General features: G+C 36.6%; 1 protein-coding gene across 5 annotated transcripts in view; it reads left to right on the forward strand.

Annotated features, from left to right (window-relative positions):
• Nucleotides 1–27292, forward strand: part of LOC111425235 (Glial cell line-derived neurotrophic family receptor-like) — a 109966-nt gene that overhangs the window by 12713 nt on the left and 69961 nt on the right. For 4 of the 5 annotated variants that reach the window (XM_023059141.2, XM_023059146.2, XM_023059147.2 and 1 more), the window contains exon 1: nucleotides 26116–26473. The exons of the other annotated variant lie outside the window; for it this stretch is intronic. In XM_023059141.2, the coding sequence (XP_022914909.1) occupies nucleotides 26302–26473 (172 nt within the window). In that variant the 5' untranslated portion in view covers nucleotides 26116–26301. Of the gene's footprint in view, nucleotides 1–26115; nucleotides 26474–27292 lie in introns of those variants that run through there. 5 annotated transcript variants of the gene reach the window in all.

The following is a 27292-nucleotide window of genomic DNA, read 5'->3' on the forward strand; positions in this document are numbered from 1 at the left end:
TTGTATGCAAATTCGTGACAGATATCAAGTTGTTCCAGCCAATCCATTCTGGTATCGCATTGGAACGTGGGCTTTTGGATGAATTTAAAACGGTGTCAAGGACGCTTTATTCAGTTTCCGTGTAGATCGACAGTTTTTTTGAAACGCTTTGAATTTCTTTTTGATAAGGAAATGGAAAATGATTCTGAAGTAAATTGTTAAATAAAAATTTTTATTTATAATTTTTTTCTAATATTATTATTAATAACACTTCTAAGCAATAAATAAAGTCATCTCCACCATGAACATAATCTATAAAACAAATTGAACCATAATTTATCATTTTGATTAAGACGAACCTCGGCAGTAAGCGGCTTGCAGCTACAATTAATCGCAACCAAGCTTGTGATATATACAGAGTGTCCCACGACGTGACTGCCATAGCTTGGGAGTGTGTTGCTGAGGTGATTTCGTAACCGAGTTATGAGCTGTTGATTTTGTTATTATTAAAAAGTCCAGGTGGCTGTGAATGATAATTTCTTATTTTTTGTTCAACAGTTCCTTGGCTAGACTTTCCTCCCTTAGATTACTTTTTATGAGGAGGACTAAAAAGTTTAGTTTATGCAGAAAATATTGAAAACACAGAAGAAGTAGTAGCTAGAATTATGGATGCCGCAGAAACTATTCGTGCTGATCTTGAGACTGTTAGCAGAGCACCACTTCAATTTTAAAAAGAGCTAGACTATGTATACAGCAACTGGGTGGACATTTTGAGCAACTAATTCAATAAATCTGTCACCAGCAACGCACTCCCAAGCTATGGCAGTCACATCATGGGACACCCTGTATGTTGCTGTAAAAGCCCGAACTACGGTAAATCTTAGGTTTAACTAGTAAATCTTAAGATTTACCAACATAAGTTGGTATATGTGAGGATTTTTTAAACAAGAGATATAGATTTTGGTACATGCTAAGTTTTACCAATAACAGTTCATCAATGTGGTTTTTGAGTCATTTATTTTAATAATAAAAAATATATTGTATATAAAAATAAATAACAAAAATTAAATAATCTTCTCACAAACGCATTCAGAGTTGGTAAATGTTAGGTTTCACTGGAAAATCTTAGGATTTACCGTAATTCGGGCTTTTACAGTAACATATATATATAGATTCAAAACTTCTTGAAGTGCCATTATATTAAGTTGTTTATTTCAAATTCTATTCGATAGGAGTTAATAAGTAAGTTACTCCAACTTTCGTAGTAATATATCATTTAGTTGACTAGTTTCGGTGTTATGCCATCTTCTCGATAATTTAAAGTAATTTAAAGATATTATTAGATTTGAAATAATTTAATTTTTTTGATGAATTGTGTAGTTAATGGAGCCACGAAAAGATTTGTGTTAGAGTTCTTTTTTTTTGTGGTTGAATGTAAAAAAGGGAGTCTCGTTTCAAATTTAAACTTTCGAGGACGTCTCGTATTTGTAATAAATGGGAAATTATCATTTTTTCGCCTCAACGAAAAAGTTGGAATATCATTCCGAATTCCAACGTTGGTGGGCGACCGTCTTTCCCGCTTTAATGCCACTTCGAAAGAAAGGTTCCGGGGCGAAGAATCTTAAATGAAGGCATTACGGTCGTCGCATTAATATTCCTATATCACCCCTTCGCCGTAAACCTTGTAAATTGATTTTTGAAAGAATTCGTACTCGGGATTAGTTTCAAGGAGGGGAATCGTTTGTAATTCTCCTTAGCTATACTTTTTAACTTGGGGTTGAAATGAATTTACCACCGGTACTGATAGATTTATCAAGTAATATTTAAAAATTCAGATGTATTATTGGTTGTATAGTTTTAAGATATGTTTGGTTGCATAACTTAGTTATTAATTTTCGCGCGCTTTTCGCTTCACGAAAAGCTGTCGTTCCACTTTTTATCTTAGTACGCTCATGCGTTTGGTTGGGTTTAAGCGTTATGGTTTGTAACAACGTGATTTGTATTTAATATTTTAGCCAGTTTCATTACAATCGTAAGTTACTTTTGTACTTTGATAGTTTTGAAAAGATTTTGACTTAATATTTTTGTAGTGAGTTCACTCCCCGAAGAAGATTCAATATAGAATCGAAATATTGGAATGATTAACTGATTGTCATTTTTTAATCCTATCCTGGAACAACAATTACGCGTCGCTAACGGGATAAACAAATATCTCCTTCTAAGAAATGAATTTATACGCAAGATAGATTTGTGTATTATCAATAAGATAGTGAGCTTGGCTTAGTTTAAACCGAGATTTCGGCAAAATTTACGGGCGGCCGAATACAAAACTGTCCAGATACCGCACCTCCCAAGAGCGAAATAACTTAATTTATCCCGGGACATCTTTCTCGGTGACGAAGGTTGAGGCAAAACTTTCGTGCAAAATGTATAAAGCGGCCGCACTAAAACCGAACGGTTTAAAGCGGCCCAAACAATCTCGTTAGTTCCTTTAGGATCCCAAGCCTTTACGTTTCGCAAACGGCCGAGGGGGTAATATACGCGAAATAATGTTTTCGAAAAACATAAATTAACCGGTAGATGCTAGTGAACTCGTCATGCGATTCCTCCATTTGTAATACAATTTAAGAAACCGTCCGGGGGCGAACCGTTTGCGCCCCGGAAACATTCCCCCTTTTCACTCGATGACGTAATTAAACCGACGGGATGCGAGATAGTTTCATCTTCCAGATGAAATACGAACCGCAATTACAAAACGTAACGAGTTTATTAAAAAACCGAAACAATATGCCACCATTTTTTAATCAATGTTTTGTTTTCTTCTCGAATTTTTTGCAATGTACTGGTTCTTGGAATGGTAATACAACGCCTTTTGTGGAAGTTTATGAATGTGTAGTTAAAAGTAAATGTTTCCCTGTCATTTACTAATAAATATCGTATATTGTGTTATATAGTAGGGACTATGCGTTGTTGTCGGGTAGATGTAACGCAACGTTCCGACGTTAATTAAAGTCATTCGCATTGCAAATGATTTCCCCTGCGACGCCAATTTAAATATTTAAAGTTTTTATTGGCGAAATTGTAGGCCCGGCTGTCGCTACAAAGTGTAATGGTACATAATGCGGCCGAGGTCCTAGGTTACGGACGATGATTGCAAAATCGATGGCACTCATATATTTTACCGATCTAAAAATTAAAATTTCTCAATACACTAATTTGTATTTTCTTGCCAAACAGTGCGCTCATTTGCGCGACAAATCTCGATGTTGATAAGTTATAGATGTCGCGATACGAGCTTTTTCAACCCAAATGTCGCTTTCTATTGTTCTTCGAACGCTTGACAGGGGTTTGATCCATTTTTAATGGTTTACAGGCACAATGGTTCCCGCATAATGGGAATTAACCGGGTTCCGCGCAGGTCTAAGTCAACACCGTCCCTGAACGGGATATACCATGCCTCTACTCCGTACCGAATTGAAACGGAATTGTAAATAAAACCGTCCGAATTCAAATGTCCAGATTTTCCAAAAAAAAATCAATCATTTTTGACAGAAAAATAAAAAGAAATAAAAAATAAAATCTGCTCAAGATAGATAGCGATCGCGAGGGAAAGGAAAAACGGACCCGGTAATAGATTTTCTTTTCATGGCATCATAAGAAAACGCAAAAATATCTTTCAGATAAGATTTGCGATGTCTACGTGGGGTGTATTACATTTTCACACCGTTGTACGCCACCTTGATAATTCTAATGGTATGTCACGTGCAATATGGATGAACACATTAAACTGACGGCTTCGTTATTTTTATTCTTTATTTTAAATTATATCTAAAAAAAATTAATTATAAATTAATAATTAGCTGATCCACTAAGTATGCAACCAATATCACAATATTGGTTTTGCAATACGCAAATCGCGTATTATAAAATAAATACTGTGATATTGGTTGCATACTTATTGGTAAGATAATTAACACACTGTATATACATATTAAAATTTGGAATTATATTTCTGTTGGTAACATTGAATTAAACATAAAAGCGTAGTTTTACCATGATGGTATACGTGATGAATGGTGGGTTATAAAAAGAGAAGGGCGCGTGTAGATGGGGGTGGTTTGAAGGCATTTTAGATTCAGCGCGGAAAAGTTTGCTTTGCACGGTGTGACATAGTGCGGGCGAGATATGAAAAAAACCGTGATGAATGAACTATGATAATTTGTCACTGGAAATGACGCTATAAGTGCATATTGTGCCTGATTGCATTAGCGGGTGCCGCGCCGCAGGGGAAGCCGTTCCAGTTTTAAATCAATTCTGCGGGGAATAAAAGCCCTGCCTTCTTTCGTATTAAAAAAAAAGATTAAAGTGGCCCTTTGAAGTGTAATTAGAGCTCCACGATACGGGTGTCAAAATGTGCTTGGACCTGCAGGTGCTGCACCACAATTCACCGAGTAATTTATTCAAAATACCGTTCTAAAAAAAGGCCAAACACCAAAATGTTACGAAACATGACCCTTTCTTGAAATGTTTCCTAAACCAATAGCGATTGAATTTTAAACAATAAGTTAAATTATATGCATAGTTTCATATTCATAAGGTCATCACGTTAACTAACTTTGTAAATAACTGTAATCCTATGAGACACGGGGATATACAGGGTTATACCGCATCAATTTCCCCGAAATTTTACTCCTCCGGTCATTACACGTGCCCTACAAGCAACAACGGCCGGACAAAACAGGATAATACGGAAACTTTTTAATTGCGTTTTTTTTTCGTTCGTGTTATTTAATTAGGATTTTTACACGCCACGGCTTTACAGCCACATTTTATTTCACCCCGCTGAAACAATAAAGAATTGCACGGAATTATTTAACAAAATACCGAGTCAGGTTTCTCTTAATACCTAAAATTTATTCTCTATTTTTTTAACATTCTATTCAAATCTTGGCATGTTCAAAACGGATTTTTTTATTCATCCATTTCCTTTTAAAATGAGTTTTTCTACAAGTACTATATCTTTTTCAAGTAACGTTTCCATCCTATCCATAGAAAATTCACGCCACAACGTTAAACTTGTGCTACGTCGTGATGCTCGTCCCGTTGAAAATTCTTGCGGAGTTCGCCTAGCGTTGGAAAAATCGCTCCTGCAACAACTTCCTCGTCTCGAAGTTACCGTCTCAAGCCTAATTGGGTCGTCTTGCTCTTGTTTATCCTTGGCTCTAAAAAATAAAAAAAGAAAAGTCCAATTTACCTTTTGTTAGACGTTGCCAAAATTTTAAAATGACAACCTTCAATTTTCTATTTTCTTTTTATTTTAATAAATATTTTTAGTTAGATTTCTTAATCTGCATAAACTTGGTACTTATGATTTTTTAAAGCCGAATTTGCATATTTGAATATAATAGATTTTAATATCCCGAAACTCAACGTGAAGCGGGTACCAAGTGAAAGGCCAACAGTATATCTCTTACTTAAGTGGTAATAGACATACACTATGTTAATTAATTATAGTACCCGACGTCATCAGTGCAAGTATGCAACTAAATATGCAAATCGTGTATAACAGTACCAATACTGTGATATTGGTTGCATACTTGCAAGGATGACGTCGGGTACGATAATTAATTAACACACTGTAGTTTTGAAAATGTTAAAAATCTTTCTCGTAGATCATATCTTTAGGTACTACGGTCAGAAATGTGATTTTTTTAATAATGTAATTCTTACTAACCATGTAAAAAGAGTACGGCACCATCTTTGGCAAGTAATTTTAAACGATTGCCTGTTTAGTCAAGATTCCAAAATGCTACAACATTTGCCATTTTTCTACTTACATTTTTATTTTTGATTATTATTGTGATAAATATACTTAAAAAGTTGGCTTTGTTTATAGTTATTAGTCATTAAGGGAAAGTTATAGTATAAAAGTGGGGATCGTTCATATTTTATGTAAAGTATCGCAGGGTTCTAAGATCTAATAAATAAAAACTACCTTAGCGGAACGTTTTATGCTGGTGGAATGTATAAAATGAATTTATCGCTAAATAAAATGTCCGAAAAGGTTTACTACCGAATTTAATACCGCATAACGTCGTTTCGGCAGCCATTAGCCTGATTTGCGACAGACGACGAGAGGGAAGTAAAAAAGTGAGAGTACGCTTTGTGCGGATTTGCTTTTGTGTTCGAACACTAAGTAGGATAGGTTTTTTGGGGCGGTGTTTCGTAAACATTAATTTGCTGGAGCGCTCCCGACAAGGATGTGTGGTAATAACGCCACGGACGGGGTAGTAAAATTGCATCCAACCAGTATGGAGAATTACGGTGCATCGCATATGCCCAAGTCTGAAGGATCGATAACCCCAAACAGGGGAGATAAAAATATTAGTAACGATCTGCCCTGAGAGGACACAGGGGGTTTCCTCTCGCCCTCTCGGTTTTACGGGTCACCGAGCGATGTTACGAAGAAATTAGCGCTTTATGTACGGTATGATGGTATCCACGGACGCATCAGCTTTTCCACGACACGTGGAAGAGCTCTCGCCCGATCGCGCATAAGCGCTGAATAAAGGGGAAATCGTTAGAGTTCCACCATTCCAACTTGTACGCTTTCAATGGATCAAAAGACCTTCAGAAATGAAAAGGCTAAATACGGATGTGCCAATTTTCACAAACGGTTTCGTCAAATTTACTTTTTACTAAAACTTATCAACTTCAAATATTACATTCAAAACACTATTCCATTATTAAAGGTTAAAGGCACGGTGGAAATATTGAAATTAAAAAATAATTGTGCGTTAATAAAAAAATTGTTTTGAAACAATTATTATAGAACAATCTTATAAATAAATTGGAAAAACTGAAAAAAACGTTGAATAATTCAAAACGGAATATTTTTGAGATTAAATTTGGTTGTGTTTGTAAGCGATAAAACGATCGGTAAAATTTTCGGCGTACTCCACTTCTATATCTAGTTGATATTTCAAAAAATATGCCAACGAAAATTAATAGATAGCGGGTACAAAATATTAAAACGCGTTATTGCAGAAAATCGAATCATGTCATTTACAAAAAAAAATATAGAAATTTCTATATCTATACACACACATATACATATATATATATATACAGTGTGTATACAACCAACATCACAGTGCAATACGCATCATACGTAAATCGCGTATTGCAATAAAAATACTGTGATATTGGTTGCATATTTGCAATGATGACGTCGGGTACGATAATTAATGAACACACTGTATATATATATATATATATATATAGAGTAGAAGTGAATAATATGTATGTAGTCAGAAAATTTGTCGAGTCCGGACTCAATTAGGTTTGATAATGACACTGTTTGTTTCAATATACGGGGACCGCACATTCCGACAAAACAAGGCCATTAAACACAATTCCGAGGTAACCTTTATTTCGCGAGCGTGAGCGCCGGTGCGCCGCTGAAAGGCGGCAAAGTTTCAGTTTCATTTTCATCTGGCAATAATGTTTAAGTCGCCCTGAGCCCTAATTAACCGAAATCGTAAAACTGTGTACCTCTGCGTTACCGGTATACCCCGGTTAATAAACTCACCATTATATATTCATCGTGCTCATGCAAAAATCTACGCCGAGAGCGGGTTCGTCAACCCCCATTCAACGTCAAGTGAGGGAAGAACCGAAGATAGGTCACATATCTTGTGCATAATTTAATGATATCACGTGGTTTTTTTATATCTACAATAATATAACAAATAATTTATTTTAAAAATCATATACACAAAAATACGTTAAAAATAAATGTTAATTAAAATTTAAATTACATTTTTTCCCGCTTTAATTATAAAATGTAAGTACGCAACCAATATCACATTATTTATTTTATAATACGCGATTTGCGTATAGCAACACTTATACTGTGAGATTGGTTGCATACTTGCAATGATGACGTAGGGTACGATACTTAATTAACACACTGTATATGCTGTAAGTCTCTTCTAAAGAGAATATAATTTGTTCTGGCTTTTTTAGACTTATTAATTTTTGGGGTAAGATACATTATCATTAATAGGATGGAGAAATTAACAATATCTCTATATAATAATAGTATTATGGTCGTTTTGTTAGTTTTATCGCCATCCAATTTCCCATTTTAATTGCTTCTAGATTCGTTGTTAGCTACTACCTGACGGTGTGGTGCAATTAAACACAGTCTACTGATGTAGTTAACTCGAAATTCGAATATTACCTACCGTTTGGGGCATGTAAAGTTTCTCGTTGGTTGCCGTGTAACAAATTTTCAATTTTAATTAAAGAATAAAAGAGGATGTTTGTGAATTTTTGAACCGAATTTACGACGAATTCTGGGTCGAAATTGGATTGAGGTGGAAACATGAAATAATTTATAGTTGACATAACACAGTAGATAAAACTGAGACCGTGCTGGGAATGTTATGTGTCGTGGAATTATTAAATATTGACGGTGGAAATGACTCGATGCGTGTTGGCGTCGCGGCGCTTTGGGTCTTGTTATTTGAAACAACCGGGGCGCTTGTTAAAGCTCCCAGGCGCGGCGTTGCGATGGCCGCAGACATCAATCTACTCTGACCTTATCAAACGAACCTAACAAATTCCGTTGCTCAAACATTAGAATCCAATTAAGGTCAACCCAACGAAGAGAAGCTTTTTTCCATGAAAGGAAAGGTTGTAAGCTCCCTACAATAAAGTGTGCACCCTTAAAAGAAGTTTACGGTTCAGACTCCAACTAATCTGCAATTAACTAATCTTACATCTTAAGAATCATGACTTTATAAAACTTTATTTTAAATTTTACTCGTTTGACAACCTAATGGTCGACATTATAACGAACCATCTTAAATTATTTAAAAAGCTTTTTCGATCCAAAGGAATAAACGATGTACTTTCGCCAAACCCGATCGTTAACCCGTATAAAAGTATCACTAAGATAATAAGGCAGAGCTTTCATTTTCCCATGTGGGCTAATAACTTAGAACTGTTTGTACAGAAGATAAGTTTCCCCTCATTAATCAATGTCAAACGGTCACGTGTATTTTCATCGACAATTTAAGTCGCCACACATTAATTTTCGTAAGTGTTACATTTTCTTCAAGATTGTAATATAACACGATACACACACACATATATATAGTGTGTTAATTAATTATCGTACCCGACGTCATCATTGCAAGTATGCAACCAACATCACAGTATTGGTATTGCAATACGCGATTTGCGTATTTGGTTAATAATTATTTTTTTATTAAAGATTGGAATTAATCGATTTGGAGTTAATACAAAAATATATACATCTAATAGATAGAGTCTACGGTCAAAACATGATTTATTATAGATGTCGAAATATTCAAACGTCAATACAGCGTTGTATCTCATCAGTAGTTCGATTTTCTAATAAAAAGTTAAATTATCGACTGTAAAAAGTAAAGTCTCGTTTTTCCATTAACGAACGCGCCTTTGCATTTGTTGTCAAAGGAGACTGCCACTCAAGTTATTAAAGTTAATTGCAGCAATTAGGTCGTTTTTAGTAAAATTAGTTGAAATTAAAGACTTTGACTTTTCCCGGATGTAAAAAGCTGGTATTACGTTTCTTGATAGTAACAGGTTTGGCGAAACAGTGCAAATATTTATTTATCGACCAAAAACCGAAATCACAGAGAGCATTCTTGAGGATTCCGTTTGAAACAAAAACCGAAAAGTACATCTAATAGTGCAATATTTATTTGGGGCGTATAAAAGTTTTAGAGGGCGAGCGATAGTCCAAGAGGGAGCCTAAAATAAGATTTCTCTCGACCGACGTTCATTTCAATTTGGTCTGAAATTTTTGCGGTTGAAACGTAGAAATGGTTCAAAATAGCCTCAGGTTTAAATTTTAAAGATATTTTAAACCAAATATTCTCAAATTAAAAAAAGAAAAATGATAATGTGTATAGATAAAGTTGAAAATATTTCAAAGATATTGATTCGATTTACATAAATGGGGCCATTTGGAACCATATAAAAATAAAGATGTTTTTCCGGAGCAGAATATCGAAACAACTATAGAGAAGGTACCGGAAGATTGTGTATTTAGCTAACATTACGTGTGGTGCTATGCTCTTAACGATATAACTTCATCGGTTCAAGAGCTCTTTTAGTTGAGCGATTTTATACAAAATCGATAAGCAATGCCCGTCGTTTTATATAAGCGCACAAGGATTCCGATCCTTTATTTCAACCATCTGACTGTTTCCAAGCCAATTGAATTTTTAACGCGCAGGTGTCTTTTCCTAAATTTATAATCCCCTCGGGACAATATTGTTAATACAACTTTAAAATTATTTTATGAGAAAGAGGGGGTTTATTAAGTTAAGGGTACTGTAATGGAAGAGAACGCGAGATAAGTTATTCGCGAACCCTTAATATTAAATAAAGTGCTTTTCTTTAAAAGGTACACCGAGGGGCGAATTAACCAAAGCTTTCTCAAACTTCGTTTATTCCTAACGATTATTTCATGTTTTATTAATATTTAGTTAGTTTCCTTTATTTTATATTTCTTGTAATTAAAATGGGAAAGGAGAATCTTTTCAGTTTTTAATAACTCACACAAAACCTGGAAGAGATGACCAAACACCATCTGATCAATCTCCATCAGACGTATAAGGTTATATTTAGAAGCAGATTGGACCTCAATTAAAAAGAAGAGCCCTTGCCTGGTACGCGGATGATCCGGAGTAGGCATCAGCTCAGACATAACCATTTTTCAAGCAGAAGTACTTTCCATAAACTAAAAACAAAGAAGTTTTATGCCTCAGCATCTAAGGACGCTGTCAGGTTTTCTGACACCCCTAAAATACCACCTCTTCCAGATTGGACAAGCTGAGGATCAAACTTGTCGACTTTGCAACAACGAGTCAGAAACGGCTAAATATATACTGTGTAATTGCGTTGCCAGAAGCTGCCTAAAACACAAAATTTTCGGTAAAGCTCTTTTGACACCTACCAACATAAAGAAACAAGATCTTGGAGCAATACTAAGGTTCACCATCTAACAATAAAACACCATCTGATTATAAAACTGCTCTACTTCTTGCTATATAAGAAATTTTTTTCTGAAATTAAATGATTTATAAAAAAATAAAATTTTAAAAGTACCTAGTTGACATTTGTGGTAAAAAGAGCAGGTTAATCTCTTAAAAGAATGCGGTAATTTTTGCGAGGTAACCAAAAAAGGGGGTTAGATGAAAGCGAGGCGGGTGTAGAAAGGTCCCTGGGAGCGCCACCCCGTTCATTACTATAGTCCAATTAAGTAAGCGAGGTGAGAGGTAAAAGTTTTAATGAGCGCTGTAAGAAGCGAGCGTAAATAAAAAGATTATCCGTCCGACGGCCCAAACAGCTGCAGACAAACGTCGACATCCACACAAACACAATGGAACGTCCCAGTTTTCGAGCGGAAACTGCAATATCACATGCCGTTTATGTTCTGCCAAACTCCCCAGGCCACAAGGTCACGTGACAGGTCAATTTCGAGTTGTTATATAATTTAGCATAGTATTGCCTCGTTGCTCGTAATTTGTAATGTTCACTCTCGCAGGGATTAATTCATTCTTACTAAACGGCAATTTTACCCTCGAATGACTTGTAAACAGGAACGATTGATATAGATTGATATGTATTGTTGGAGTGAATCTTTTTCGATTTATAAAAGGGAGGGAAATGAGATTCGAAACACCATTTACCGGGAACCGATTTATATTGTTTCGGCAATAATATGTAAATTTATTATGGTTCGGTTGAAAATTTAAATCAGGTATGCTATTCAATTAAAACTTTAAAGCTTGCCGACGCGTTTTAACCGGTAATTATTATTTAATTAACGTTTGTTATAGATGATGACCATATATTAAACGGTAATGCGGTTTTGGTAAGGCGTCAAATAACAATTTTTGCTTCCAAGTCAGCGATTGCAATTATGATTAATTAATGGATTCGGTACAATAATTCGACGTATCCCACCGACGAATTTGAAAATCAAATTCCAAGACCCCTTCGGCCGAATGCATAATAATATCTAAATATACATTATTGATGAAGTAAAATTTTTATTATCAGCTATTATTCTACTCTTTCGTTTAATTTTTATAAAATTTTATTCACATCACTTAACACAATCCGTTTTACACTAGAATTTTGGCGTGTTAATATCTCATTCGCAGTTTGCCAGGTATTATACCTGTATTAACGCCGTGATTCTCCCCATTCATACGCAAATTTGGATACACCAGAGGTCCCATTAATTTTGGACGTAAGGGACAAGAATCCGACGTATATGTGATACATGCGGGATACATATTTATATTTATGGAAACGGGTCGCGTTATTATTAAATTTTCGGGAAAACCTCTAAATTATTCAAAACCGACTTCGCGAGTTGACCGTCTCGAAATTTACCGAAAACTCGAACTAGTTGTTAATTTTACTGCACTTGCCACTTTGTTCTTTGCCGTTTTTCCTCGCTTCGCTTAAAGTAGTTTAAAGTTTGGATCATTTCCAGCAAAATTAACACGACAGTTTGCTATGAGACTATTTTATTAACGTAAACGCAATATCAAAATGACGTGAATTAATACATATCATTTAATATTAATGTCATTTTTTTCCTTAACTCCAATGGTTTAAAAGTTTCTTAGATGTTGAGGCTGTATATTAATATGTACAGTATGTTAATTACTCATTGCAGGTATGCAACCAGCTACGCGATTTGTGTATTACAATACCAATACTGTGATATTGGTTGCATACTTGCAATGATGACGTTGGGTACGATAATTAATTAAAACACTTTATTAATATGTATATAATAGTTACATGAATTAATAGATAATTTAAATAGTTGAACGTTGGATTTCATGGAATAACGAATTAATTATTCCGATCCATCAGCGTTCATGTAATTGATGAAATTCCGTTTATTTTCGTTCGATTTAATTAGGTTCGGTAATTATTAGGAGAAAGATACAGCACGATTTGAAGCGCTAATGAGGCAATTAGTTTTCCTGGTCCGATAAAAGGTGGAGATACTTAATTAAAAGAGCTTCGAGAAATCGTTTGCGAAAAAGCGTAACATCGCAGAGTTTCTGTTCGTAACAGAGAGTGGTGGGAGGAAGAGCTTTAAAAGGCGTCCATTACGGCAAAAAGCGCTGGGGATTATAATCCTCTGAAATCTTGTAAACGACTCGGGAGCTCATTATTATTCCCAGTATCATTTGAAAAATTTTGACCGAATTATCTGGTAGCGAAACCAGGAGTTAACATTTGTCAAATAACACTATGGCGATTACGGGTTATAGATGGAATTTCTATATCGTTTGCGTACCCTGGGGTAAAATCGTAAATGGGTTCTCTTGTCCGCTGCTAGATTAATCCTCGAATTGTGACGCTCGTACAGTCGATACCAATAGAACCAATGGCCGCTGTCAGAGACCTCGAAACCCATTCAAGGTGACCAAACTTGTGCTACCCTCGCCTCTAATCAATTACTGATATTTCCTCGTGAATCTATTTATTAAACCCCTCAGCTTCCCATTTCAAAGGAGCAAGAACTCACCTAACTAATTTACTACCATTACAACTTCTTTAGCAGTAATTTACCTCACTTTTCAACACATAAAAAACATAAATGTTTTAATAAATTAATAAATTTACTTTACCCCATACAACGCGAATGATTAATCGATTTCCGCTGCTATTCTCCGCATACAGCACATAAGTTGATGAGTGTTGGAGTGAAATGGGTACTAATGAATACGTCTACTGTACAAACTAAAACAAAACAAACACAAAAAATCAAAAAAAGGTAACCGAAAATTTGATGAAGTGCGGTGTTGATTTTTATTGGTTTCTCGCCCTGTTTTAAACTGTTATATTCGTTTATTTTTGCATTCACATCTCTCCTAAACACAAATAAAATTTTAGAAATACGTAATTTTAGTTACTCGTATTCCTAAATGTCGCATAATGTAGTGTGTACAGAGTGAGCGTTTTCCGACACTACTTGTTACTCTTCAAGTATGTGCGAGTCTTCATAGAGCTACTTACTTTGTACTTTGTAATTACTTGGCGAGTATCCCCTTTTATTAAATGTTTTAAGACATATATGCTACGTACGTTTGGTTGCATATCTCTTAACAATGTGTTTCAATTATTTTTTGATCGATTTGATTTTTATAAAAAGGTTTTTAATTCCAATTATAATTTCACATTTCTGAGTACTTAATTCAGGAAAAAATATCAATTTTTAACGAGGGTTCTTTGAACAATCTCTCGACCTCTCGTCGATTTTCGGCTTTTCCCTTCATTTAATAGTTAAATCGAAGTGAACCCCCGGGAACTATTAGGTATTTACCCCCGCCCGAGCGTCCGAATTTGTTTCCAGTTCGTTTGGTGCTCGAGAAACGTAGCTCTTCTTGTCGACTGTAAATGGCCTTAAAAAGCTTGTCCGAGAACAAGTTACCCCGCGGAAAGAGAGGCCCTTAAAACTGCACCGCCCGGGAGGAATTTTACGGCGTTCGAATCGGTCCCATTCACCGTAAATGGGGGAGGCGTGGCGGAACTTTTTTGTCTCTAACGTATATAAATTTAAAGCCGAGAATCATAAAATTAATTCGTTCATAAAGTCTTAAACCGACGTTTCGTGAATATCCATCCATTCGTGCCTGGGTGGTCGCGTATTATTTTTTATTTTTATATGTATTTGCTCAATAGTTACCATGGTTATAACTCCAATGGATTTAACAGTCTCATAAATATCACCAGACGTCGCTCGAACGTTTTCCTTTATTTTACCGATTTTATCCTCTGACAAGATATGCCGTAAATTTTTCTCTTGTCGAAATTCTAAACGTTTTAAAAAACTTAGCGCATCATAACCTCACCGCCATCGCCATCTAGAATCTCGTAGAAGCATTACAAGAAAATCTTCAAGGTTTCCACCCCAAGCAGCGCCACCTATGGACGAGAGGTAACATTTCGCATTGGAAAATCAATACCTTTACACTCCCTCTATGGACGATTTTCAGACTATGTTTCGAGCTGGGTAAAATCCCGGCTATAGAGGGTGCTGCTAAAATCAATATAAGGGTAGTTATCTAGAAATGAGAAATTCAAAAAATATTGATTTGTCAAACGATACATACTCTACTGCCCATTCGATGGCAACGTTTCCGCTATCTGTAACTATTATGCAAATTGTTATTTATAGCCCTTATTAGACCTATATTTGAATCGGAATGGCTTTGTTGTGTATTGAATTTCAATCTTAATACGTCATTTAATCTAGCTCACCTTATGATCTATGCATTAATAATGGAGATCATCAAGATATAACCCGAACTTTAGTACAGATAAATAGGAACCCGGTTCGGTTCCGGGACGTTATCGCGACAACAAATAAACAAAGAATTAATTAGAGCGCGGCGGTGCGGGTGAGGAAATTGTAAAACCTGTTCATTCACCCCGCGCGGCGCAAAAATAGTGCAACCCCGCGAACCAATTTAGGATTCTGTCAGCGCAAATATCGAGATCCATTTACCATTTTTTTCACGGAAGCGCGCCGCCCGATTCAACTCAACGAAGGAGCCAAAAGGATTGTGTTTTTTTAATCACGTTTCCGCGTCAGTTATAAATCATATTTCTTTTCATTCAAACAGATTTCATACAAATCAAACCAAAATTTGTGCTCATAATTTTTTTTTCAATGTTTTATGAACATACATTGAGTAACATGAAAAGTCAACTAAATTAGACGTAGATTTAATCGACCAAGGCGCTGCATTACAACAAAACAGAGTGTATCGTGAGTCAAAATTGACTCACGATACACAAACCTCCTGAAACACATATACACAAACGCCACAATGAGTGGGTTTCGTAGCCAGATAAGACCATGTTGGATGGACAGCTAGAAAATGGATAGATGCCATAAAGAGAATTTCTGCACAAGAGGGAGAAAGTGATGGCTGAAGAGAGAGAGAACTCAAATTACTGTTTAAATTTATTACGAAGAATTTATGAATTTGGTTAATTAAGCTGACTTATAAAATTTTCTATTTATATATGGACTTATATGGATTTGAAAATGATTTAAAGTCATACATGAATGCTTGTGGTAGCAATACTTAGTCAATTTATTTCTATAAAGCGGACGTTACATAGGACAATCAATCAATCGATTAAGGAGGAAGGATGGCGCGAGAATCAAGGCATTCTTTGCACCGCTTTCTCCGGCACACTTACCAGAACGTGTGCATTATTGATGGTCCTGTGAAGTAAGTGCCATCAATGTTTCATTTCCTTCCTAATTGGGCAAACGAGCCGGCCTGACTTTCGGTAATTTAGTTGCGCACTTCCGAACTGGAGATTCCACATCAGACATTGATTAAAAACGATAACTCGTGCCGGTTCGAAATATTCATTTAAAATTTTATTCGAGTGCAGTATTAATTTTCACGCAATTAATTTTGTCCGGGAGTTTTCATTAATCTAAAGCCGAATCGCGTACGCGTTGTCTTAAAACTTAATTGCAATTTCGCCGAATGAAGTGGTTCTTTGTTAGTGTTCAACGATGTTTCATAAATACGTTGTTTTCTCGTGAAAAGATTAAATAACGTAATTTTCGGGTTAGAATTTGTAAAGAGTGCAATTTGATGACTAATAGGGGGCTTTAGATATTGGAAGTGCATGAAAAAAGGAACCTTTAGAGACTTAGAGAGGCAAATCCCTAATTTGCAAGTGGTCTCACTGTTCTTCGGCAGTTTGTCTCCAGAAAATTTGCATATTACGGTGGTGAATTCTCGCCTGTTAATCATCTTTTATAAGTTTTAATTTTCGACGCCAGTTATAAAAGATTTTACACCGGGTTAATGGGTCTGGACCGGCGTGGTAAATCACCGAAAATTATGTGTTTAAAATGCTTACGCGACGCGGATATTAGTGCCCATTTTAACTATAAATCCGTAACTTCGAAAGTTTCCCCATTGGAATCGATTTTTGTGACCTATTTCCATGCGCGGCGACGGCCAAAAAGTCCAAAAGGTTTCACACTTCTCTTTCAACTACTTTTATGTCACTTCTACATTACATGATCTCGCCAATATGTACCGGGAAGTGCAGTACACGATCTCGACAACTTTACACATTTACATGTAAATAAGACGTTTGCAAAAAAGAGGGCCAGCAATAACTGTGTAAGTGTTTCTTGAAAATAGTAAAAAACAAAAAGTGCGACAATTACCTACTATTGTGGGAGCCAAATGTAATTTCTAATCAAAATGGATCTAGATGATAGCAAAACCTAGGCTTATATACCATAGATAAGGGCAAGAAATGTTAATGTTCGACCCGTTTTCATGGTTTCCCTTAAGGACAAAGAATAAGGAAAATCGTGGCAATTTTCAGGGCTTCTATTTAAAGGGATTAAAAGAAATTAGCTTACGCTCGATGCGGGATACGTTTCGGTACTTTTCGAGGGCAAACGTATGGAAAATTAATTAGATATTGATTAGCTATCGTCACGGCTAGGCGTTTCGTTTTAGCATGGACGGGATTCTGACGTATCGACTATCTTTCAGTCAGCGAGTTACGAATTTAAGGTACAAAGTTGCCAAACACTCTGTCCCACGCCTCGACTCCTTTCGTACACAATCCCTACAATATTAACCACCCATTTCCGAGTGCTAAGAAGTCATTACGAATTCTTTTATCATTTAAATTTCCAACTCATCTCCCAGCAACGGTACTGTTAAAACTGAACCAGCAGTTCTGCAATTGCCCTTTTCCATATTAAAGATTAACCGGCTTTTGCTACAAACTGGAAGAGCCGTTTATCTTTTTTGTTTTATCGCTCTCTCTCTATTCCTGTACCGACCTTATTTGCGATCAAAATTTACACCTTCATTAAATTTATTACACCGTAAAATCTATGCAAGCGGAAGAAAAGGAAAAGGGGTTTCCCGAAATATGTAATTTTATGGTGACAGTCAAAAGTTTATTGGACCTGCTCCCCCTTGTTGCGCTCTTCGTTTTCATTAGTTTCGACGTTAACGGAAAATCGAAACGTAGAACCCATTCTATATAATTAATTATCAAATTTATAACATTTAAGAATATATATATATACAGTGTTATTACAAAAGAATCATCGGGTTTAACGAAGCTATATTTCAGTTAGTATTACAGATAGAACAGTAAATGAATATTGATAGAGGAAATACTCAAGTTTTAGCACATTATAAATGTTCTATGTGGACTCCTCGAGTAACACGACAGATGCGTCTTCCGAGTTCACCCAGTGTTCTAGGTAGTGATGGTACGAAAACCTTGTCTTTAATGTACCCCCATAAATAAAAATCAGAATGTGTAAGATCAGGAGAATTTTGAGGCATTCCTCGTTTAGGTACGCACTGACCTCATTATGCCAATGAGGGGAAGTTCCATCTTGTTGGTATATAAAGTTGTTGGAATCATCCCTCATTTGCGGAAATAACCAGAATTGTAACATATCGAGGTACGACATACCGGTCACAGTTTATTCACGAAAGAAAAACGGTCTATACACTTTTGTGCTGGATACGGCAGAGAAAACATTCAATTTTTGAGAATCCCTTATATGTTGGATAATGTTATGAGGATTTTTCGTTCGCCATATCCGAATGATTTCGCGGTTCACCTTGCCACTTAAATGAAATGTCGCTTAACATTACTTGCTGCATGTTAGTACAAACCTCGGTTCGCTTAACATATACGATAAGGTTTGAATCGCAATTGTTTCCGCAAAATTTTCCACCCAGTTGCTGTACTGGTAGACTTTTGTGGCGAACGCACGAACCATTGTCTAACTACTTCCACTATTCAGTGCATCAGGTATCTTTTATGTTTCTCAACTACACCTGTGGTCTTGACTTGTTGATACCATCGTAGAATGATTTAATGACCTGGAGAATCAATTTGGTATTCCCTTCGGAATAAACGTTACACTGTACCAATCGATAAACATCGCACGTACTCTAATACACAAAACGCTTTCTATTGCATAATCGCCATTTTGAGAACTGCGAACGTGACTTGGGCATGCGCATGACTAACTTAGAGGTAGAATAATACAGTAACTTATAAAAATCAATAAATTTAAATATTCTTAAATTAGAAATTCGAAGTAATTTGAAGTAAAAGAAAAAGAAATTGTAATTTGAAAAATAAGAAATCTTGTATAACTGCGAATATAATTTGATATGTAAATATCCTTTTGGTCGGGGAGGTCTGTGAATGTTGATGTTCGATTAACTGAGAACTTAGTCCGAATTTATCTTTCCGAATTTTCAAATAATTACAAAGGAATGGTTAGAAAGCGGGCCGGGTTCTCGTGGCGTTTTCAATTTCGAAGCTCCGCTCGGGCTGTACGTTTAAGGAAATCGTTCAATAAATAAAACTTACACTTTAGGTCAAATTGAATATTTTACATTTATACATTGCGAGGATATACGCTTTACGCGCGTATAAATCCGTCGGGATAGGTTTTCCCTCTGCAGCGATCGTATCACAATTGTGGAAGATGGAAGTAAACAATAACAATAATCGTGTTTGCGCGAAAGGGTAGAAGAATGGCTGTATTCTTGGAGTGTATTTTTAAATAGAGGCGCATTCATTCTTTGTCGGCCAAATCTTATTGGTGTTATTTCCAGTTTGCTTCTGCCTCTTTCCGATTTGTTTTGTTTCGGCGGGATGGTATACAAACTCGTTTATTATTCCATCAGTGTTGGTTTTTCCTTAACATGGAAAGAAAACCGTTGATTCTTTTTCGTTATAATCAGTGCCAACAGATGTTGACATTTTAATGCAAATGATGTCGCGTCGACGGCGCACGTAAACGGGCAAACGATAAACAAAATTATGTTAATACCCACATCAAAGAACGCTAGGTATTTGGGGCGAACGACGCGGAAGCCAAACCGCGAAACGAGGACATCTTTAAGTCACCAGCAATGACCTTCAACCCAACCCTCAGAACCACGTAATAGCAATCGATATTCCCCGTAATGAATTTCAGAGGAGAACTACACCTGGTAAAAACCATCATATTCTTTTTTCAAAGCTATTTCGATATGAAATTTTTATACCCCGTCAACGTCATAGTTACTAAGCATCACATAATGTCCCGCGGAGTTATTTTCAGAAACCTGTGACCTGGAGAACATCTTATAGGACAAATAAAGAAGGACTGTCACCCAAGACCCTTGTTAAAAATGAACAGATATCATCCACATCTTAAAAAAAAATACACTCGACATTATTAATTTTTGTAATAAATATCTAATAAAAATATTGATGATTTCTTTGATGAATAAGAAAGGTTATAATTGGATTAGAAGATAAAGCAATAAGAGGACTGGGTAAGGTTGCGCGGTGGAAATCCGTTGGGTAATGTTCACTTAGAGAGAACACAGAAACTATAAATCGGATTACCTTGTATCGATGCCAGCGTTTATAGGTCAAATCTCTTCCAGAAAAAGTTTTGAACTTTTCTTGGCGACGTGGAAGCGAGTTGGGGCGCAGTGCATCTTATCTAGTTTAACGCCTCCACAATCAAGATGGGGAGATACTCGAGTCTGTCCCCTTTGCAACCCGAGTGCGAGTTCTTTTATCCGACCCTTACTCGCATAAATTAGTTTGAGAAAAAGTTATCTATATATCGGGCGACAAAGATTTTCTGAAATGATTCAAGTTGATATCGCGGAACGTCGCGACGGCTAAGTTCGTTGGAAATTTGCGAGAACGTTGTTTCCAGGAGACGTCGTCGCGCGCCAGGGGAAAGTGTCTCAGTTTGATGTTACATACGTTTCGAAACTTAACGAGTTTACTGTTTGTGTCTGCGCGGTTAATTTCCAAGTTTACTGGCGGCAGCCACTTTGAACAATACTAGTTTGACGCATACAAATGTGCAACAATCACAATCCCTTTCCCCCATCCTTGTAAAACTTACCTGAGTAAAAAAAAAAACTTTTTCTCGATAGACTAAAAAATTTTCATCATCAAACTAAAATATTCCGTTATAAAGTTCTTCATCGATTTTCCACCGGTTCCAGATATTTGTATCTCACCGGAGGTTATTACACCGGTAAAAGATTAAATCTTGTAAGATTTCCCTTTTAACTCGACGCCAACGAAAATATTATCTTCTCATATTTCAAGATTCCACCCTTCCGGATGGGCCCTATCATCAATTCCACCTTTATTGGCAAACCAATTGAACAAAACGCATGCAGATTCACCCTTGTAACTTCACAGTTTTCTATGTTCCCCCAATTCGGTCTTCGGCGCGAACTTGCTAATGACTTAATGTAATTCATTCCAAGTTTCCTCCAACTTCCTCGATATTGTCTTAAGTAAATGTGTCGATTCCAATTTGTTTTCAAGCGCTAAGGTTCGCCTTTATTCAAAGACCTACAATGTCTACACTTTATTCTAGAGGAAATTAAAGCTATGTTTCTAAAAGTACAGTGTGTTAATTCATTATCGTACCCGATGTCATCATTGCAAGTATACAACCAATACCACAGTATTTGCAATTTACTAAATACTGTGATATTGGTTGCATACTTGCAATGATGACGTCGGGTACGATAATTAATTAACACACTGTATATATATTTAGTCCTGAAGATGATTTAATTATGAAGCGAAACCGGTTAAAACTTTTTTTAATATTTATTTTATGTGGTGGTGATTTTGGTATATATTTATATATTTTTCGTTGACAAAGTCAAGATTAGAGGATTTGTGGGGGTTGATTAATGGGTGGGAAAGGAACCTGGGAAAGGAGCCTAACGTTTGGGTGAAGGAGGCGTAATTTTAATAGGCGTTTAGCTTCTATGAACTCGCAATTCCTTCCGGTCCTTAAACCCAGCCACCGATTTTAATCCTCGGCAACTTTTAATCTCTTCCGGTACCGAAAATTTAGTAAGTGCCTCCGGTAGATTGCGCTGTTTTATGCGCGACTACTTTCCGCTGGAAATATTAATTAGTTTCGAAAAACAAGTGTCGCCCTATTGTGTGTCCTGGCATATTTCTGGTCCAAGAGAGATAGTGGCGAATGTCGGATTAGTTTTGTTTCGTAGACAAACCGGTGATTTAAGCGCTCCGGGGAGGCGCGTTTTTTTACAGCTTCCATTGTTTTAAGAATCGTTTGAGCGGGAGGGCTTTAAATAATTTTTTAACTTCCACGACCAGCGTAACAAATTCATTACAGTTAAAATTTAAAACGGCCGCGAGCGCCTCCGGGTACGGCGAAGTGGAACCATTCCAAAAGGGGTTGTAGCATAGATGCGCGGAATTCATATATAAATAAATTCTAAGTCCTTGGTGTATATTGTAGCGAAACATATTCCCTCGCCCGCCCTATGTCGACGTCGACGAGCGTTGTCTTTCAACGCTGAGCATAACGCGTACCTGTCCGTGACAGCAGAATTATTTTGGTACTATTTACAAAACGCGTTACTTCAACTATGCAGTTCTCGGTACAGTGTTTGTAAATTCAAAGTACGCAGCGACGGCAAGATTTTACCCTCGTGTAAACCTTCAAGTCGACATCTAGCCTCCGTTGAATATCCCATTACATTAAACCCGATATCGCTAAATATTTCATCGGCGTACATTATCCCTGAAAGGGTGCATAAGCCACTTTGCGATTTAAACTATCCTCAATCAAATCTAAAGACATATACGAAACAATGATTTTATTTTTGATCATATATACCGTGTGTTAATTAATTACCGTGCAACTATGCAACCAATATCACAGTATTTTTATTGCGTATTGTGATATTGGTATTGCAATAAAAATGCTGTGATATTGGTTGCATAGTTGCGATGATGACGTCGGGTACGATAATTAATTAACACACTATATACATATATATATATACATATAAATTTTTAGATTGGAGATGAGTTAGTAAATGAAGGAAGTGATTGGAAAAAGCTTTGTTGGAATATTCTTTGGATCGAGAAAATGTAGATGGGAAACTAACGCCTATGGGCTTAGTTTCCGTGAGACCTAGTTCCCTTTGCGCATAAATCTTAGAAGGATCTGCAGACTTTTAAGTTAGCAAAGGAAAATAAAATCGAGAAATTTTATATCGTAAATAATAATTTTAGTTTATTTTGAAACGAGGTCGCAAAGAGCAATTTATCCTTTCCGTGTCTTGTTGGGTGAGTGCTCATATTTCCAAAGAGGAGGAGGGATGATAAGAAAACAAGATGACGAAACTGATTGTGTATCCGGATTCGTCGCGTCGCGGTTTCGAATTATAATTCTGTAACTCCGTTGCTGACGGTTTGAAGCCAGCCAGTAATTACATTCGCTGGGAATCAAAGTCCTTCACGTCTCGTCATAAAGCCGGAACCAATCTGCGACCGTAGGACGCAGAGGGCCTTTTAACGATGAATGAAGCTTAAATTCCTGGTAGAAGACCAATTACGGCGCCGATTTTCCATGAGAAAAACTTGTAGAGAGGATCCTGCACGGAACAAGTAATAAACTGTGCATCGACAGTGTAAAATAAGCGACAGAACCGCAACGAATTAACAGTTTATTGCCGGCCATTCCATGGGGTCTGGTAATTGAGGTGAAAACATAGCCTATCTTAGAGATCGGCTTGATTGCGGGCCCTATCCCATCGAAAGCACAAAGGACCCACAATCAATAAATCTCGGTCGATGTGTAACACAACTCTTATTACTCGGTCTCGGCCTTTGCGAACACTCTATAGCCGGCTCGATGAAATACGGATAAACGAAATACGACGTCATAGCCAAAAGTTATTTACCTGAGGGCCTAATGCTGTCCCACTTTTCATCGCACAGAAATTTCAAAATATGGCCAACAAAATCGAGTTCCGATCAAGAATGATGAAGACTCGTCAGGCTGTGTACTCATTCTTCTTTAAAATATCCGACCGAAAATGCCCTTTTTTAAAAAATACTAATACAAATAACGCTGTCGGGAGAGCACAAAAAATGCAGAAAGTATGTAACATGACAAATCATAAGCGAAACAAAGCCGGAAGCAGTTCTCCTCGAGCTAGACTGTTTATTCATACCTCCGTAATTTATTTGCCCCGTTTTCATATCTCAGCCACACGTGATTCGTGTACACGTTCGAAAAGTGTGCAGAATTAAAAGTACACATACTGTAAAAATATTTACTTTACAAACTGACCATCTATAATTCACATCCAACTGAAGTACTATTGAATAATGTGTGTACGATATGTAATATTAACATTTAAACGGGAATCGAGGGTGTTTGACCGTGATCTATGAAAAATAAATATCACTATAAAAATATAAGAGAAAAGTTGTTTTATTTTGACATCGGCGTATTTACAATCAATAGTTACCACTAATATTACACCAACACTGTGAATGAAATTTTAGCAGAACGCTATAAGTACTGTTGAAATTTGATATGCGCCAATATTGGAATATTTTTGTAATAAGTTGAAACAAACCCGTACATTTCAACGATGACATTGTTTATTAAACAATGAAAAAATTCTTTCGCCGTAGGCAATAATTCTCGGTTATACGTCGTAATCAGTGATAATCAAATTAATATATTAAATTACATATTAATATAAAATCTTTTATCTTATAAATAAATAAATATATTAAAGAAATGTAGTAAATAATGTAAATTATTTACTACATTTTAGAACTAGAAACACTCCGTTTAGCAGTACCTCTCTTAAGATGGTTGGTAGGTGATAGGTAGCGCTAGTTAGCATAAAATATCACTATGTTGCATATTTTTAGTGAATTAAAATTAGAACTAATACAAGACCTAGAACTAGAATCATTCGGGTTTAGCCGTCTTGAAAGACGTGCGGCTAAATCCGAATGATTCTAGTTTTAGGTCTTGTGTTAGTTCTAGTGTTAGTGCAAAACTAGAACTAACACAAGACCTAAAACTAGAATCATTCGGGTTTAGCCGTCTTGAAAGACGTGCGGCTAAATCCGAATGATTCTAGTTCTATGTTAGTGTTAGTTCTAGTGATAGTGCTAGTGCAAAACTAGAACTAACACTAGAGCTAGAACTAGAAACATTCTGGTTTAGCCGCACGTCTTTGCACGTCCAAGCAAAACTTTTCCTTTGCAAAACTACCCAATGCCTGTACTATTAAGCTATGTTGTATTTTATGTGGGAATATTTCTTATGTCAACAAAAATAATCTCGTCCGACTTCAAAGACGACTGAGAAGTCGGCCGAGATTAGGATTAAAGAAAATATTTAAATTAAAAATTAATATTAAACTATAATTTTGCATTTATTGGTGACGAAAGCATTTATTTACAATCCACCGGTTTCAAATTATGACATCTTCAGGAGTAAAGTTTTTTGTCCCATGTTGATTTCTAAACCTGTTTGTAACATTTTGCTCATTAACATGATAATTTTTATTATATGTTGTAAAATAAGAGTATAAAGCAAGGGATGTAAAAGAAGGATGTAATATAAGTTTGTATAAGAATCGAATTTGTATTTGGGGACGGTTTTAGAATCCTTGAGAATTTGAATCTGTTTGGATTTTTACGATACGCGAATCATTAATCACGTTATTTCGTAATCGTGCTACAATTGCGGGGGTATCGTGTTACGAGTGTAAAACTTAAATGAAATTTATATCGATTAGCAATAAAAATCGAAGCGATCGAAGAAGATTCGGGTCCGGGAAAGGATTATAAAAGTTTCGTTTTCGGCCGCACAAGCAGATGCAGTAAGGTTACGGCGGGGAATCGCGAGGGGTGGCGCAAGAGGCGGGAAAGCGGGGATATAGATAAGGTGCGAAACGATACCGGCGTAATCTTAGATAAGGGAGGAAAGTTTACGGTTGGATATTGAATAAGTTCGAAGCGGTGGCGAAGAGTGGTTTTAATGAAGCATAATCCGTCTGTTTCAAAAGATCAATCTGGATGTAAGAATGTAGTATAGTGAGCGCGTAGTAGTGGGGAATGCGCGATAGGTCGAAAACGGCGCGTCAGACCTCGTGGTCTACCTCTCACTACCCTACCGCGTTCAGCAGTGGACGGTACACTTCGAATCACCCTCCGCCACTCGCCTCAACTCGTTGAAGCACATGTCGCAGAAGGAAAAACCTTCTCTGACGACCCTGTCATAAATCGCCTTCAGACGGCTAACGCGCGTCGTGAGACGAGAGTGTGTGGTTAAAATGTGAACCTGTCCTCGTCGCGGATGGTATGTTGTGCGGTGTTGGGTTCCTATATTGGCTGCTGGCCTCTGCTGGCCTTCCAAGGGCCGGTGCCAGCGAGTTTCCGGAACGCGAATGTTGCGACCTTCAATATCCCCTACACCAGTCAACGGATGCCCCGACGACGACTCCGGCCTCTGTAGTCACCTCGGTTGGTCCAGGTGAGAACAACCGTCTCGGAAACTTCTTCCTTCCTTAATAAATCTGTCTAAAAGTCCGTTCACCATAAATCCTTCCGCGGAACTTTACTGCACTTGCACATGACCCGCGGGGACTTTTTCTACTTTTTAATGATTTATCACTGCGCACGTGGAAAGCCTCGGTTTATCTACTTTAACCGGCCCACCGATAACAACTGGGTAGTTAGATATGGTTTATACGGCTCGTCTACCAAAATCGACCAACTTTGTCCGGAACCTCCGCCAAAATTTTAGTCATCTCAACTACCACACTATTCATTAATATAAATAATTCTTATAAGATACGTAATCAGATGAATTATAAATTATGGTTATCAACTACGGTTATTTATTATTATTATAAACATAGACGTACGCTATGTTAATTAATTATCGTACCCGACGTCATCATTGCAAGTATGCAACCAATAACACAGTATTGGTATTGCAATACGCAAATCGCGTATTGTGTTGCATACGTTTAGTGATTTAACGTTTTATAAAGATCTTTTTTTCGTTAATAATATATATTTATAAGATTGTGGTAATTTAATTTACTGCGCAAATATCTCGAGTAAAATTTCACAGTACGTCAATCTACCAAGTTGATCTCGATTTGTGAGCTATTCACTATAAAGCGTACTTGTACGTGCTGTTTCAACCATTATAAACTTTTCAAGTCATTGAAAACAACTTGAAAACAAGTGATTTGATTTGCACCAGAAGATACAAAGAAATAAATTTACGAGTTGTACCTAGATCGTTGTGGCTTGATACCATTGTTTACGGCGAAAAATCTTT

Source organism: Onthophagus taurus, chromosome 8 (genome assembly GCF_036711975.1).
Source record: "Onthophagus taurus isolate NC chromosome 8, IU_Otau_3.0, whole genome shotgun sequence".
NCBI lineage: Eukaryota > Metazoa > Arthropoda > Insecta > Coleoptera > Scarabaeidae > Onthophagus > Onthophagus taurus.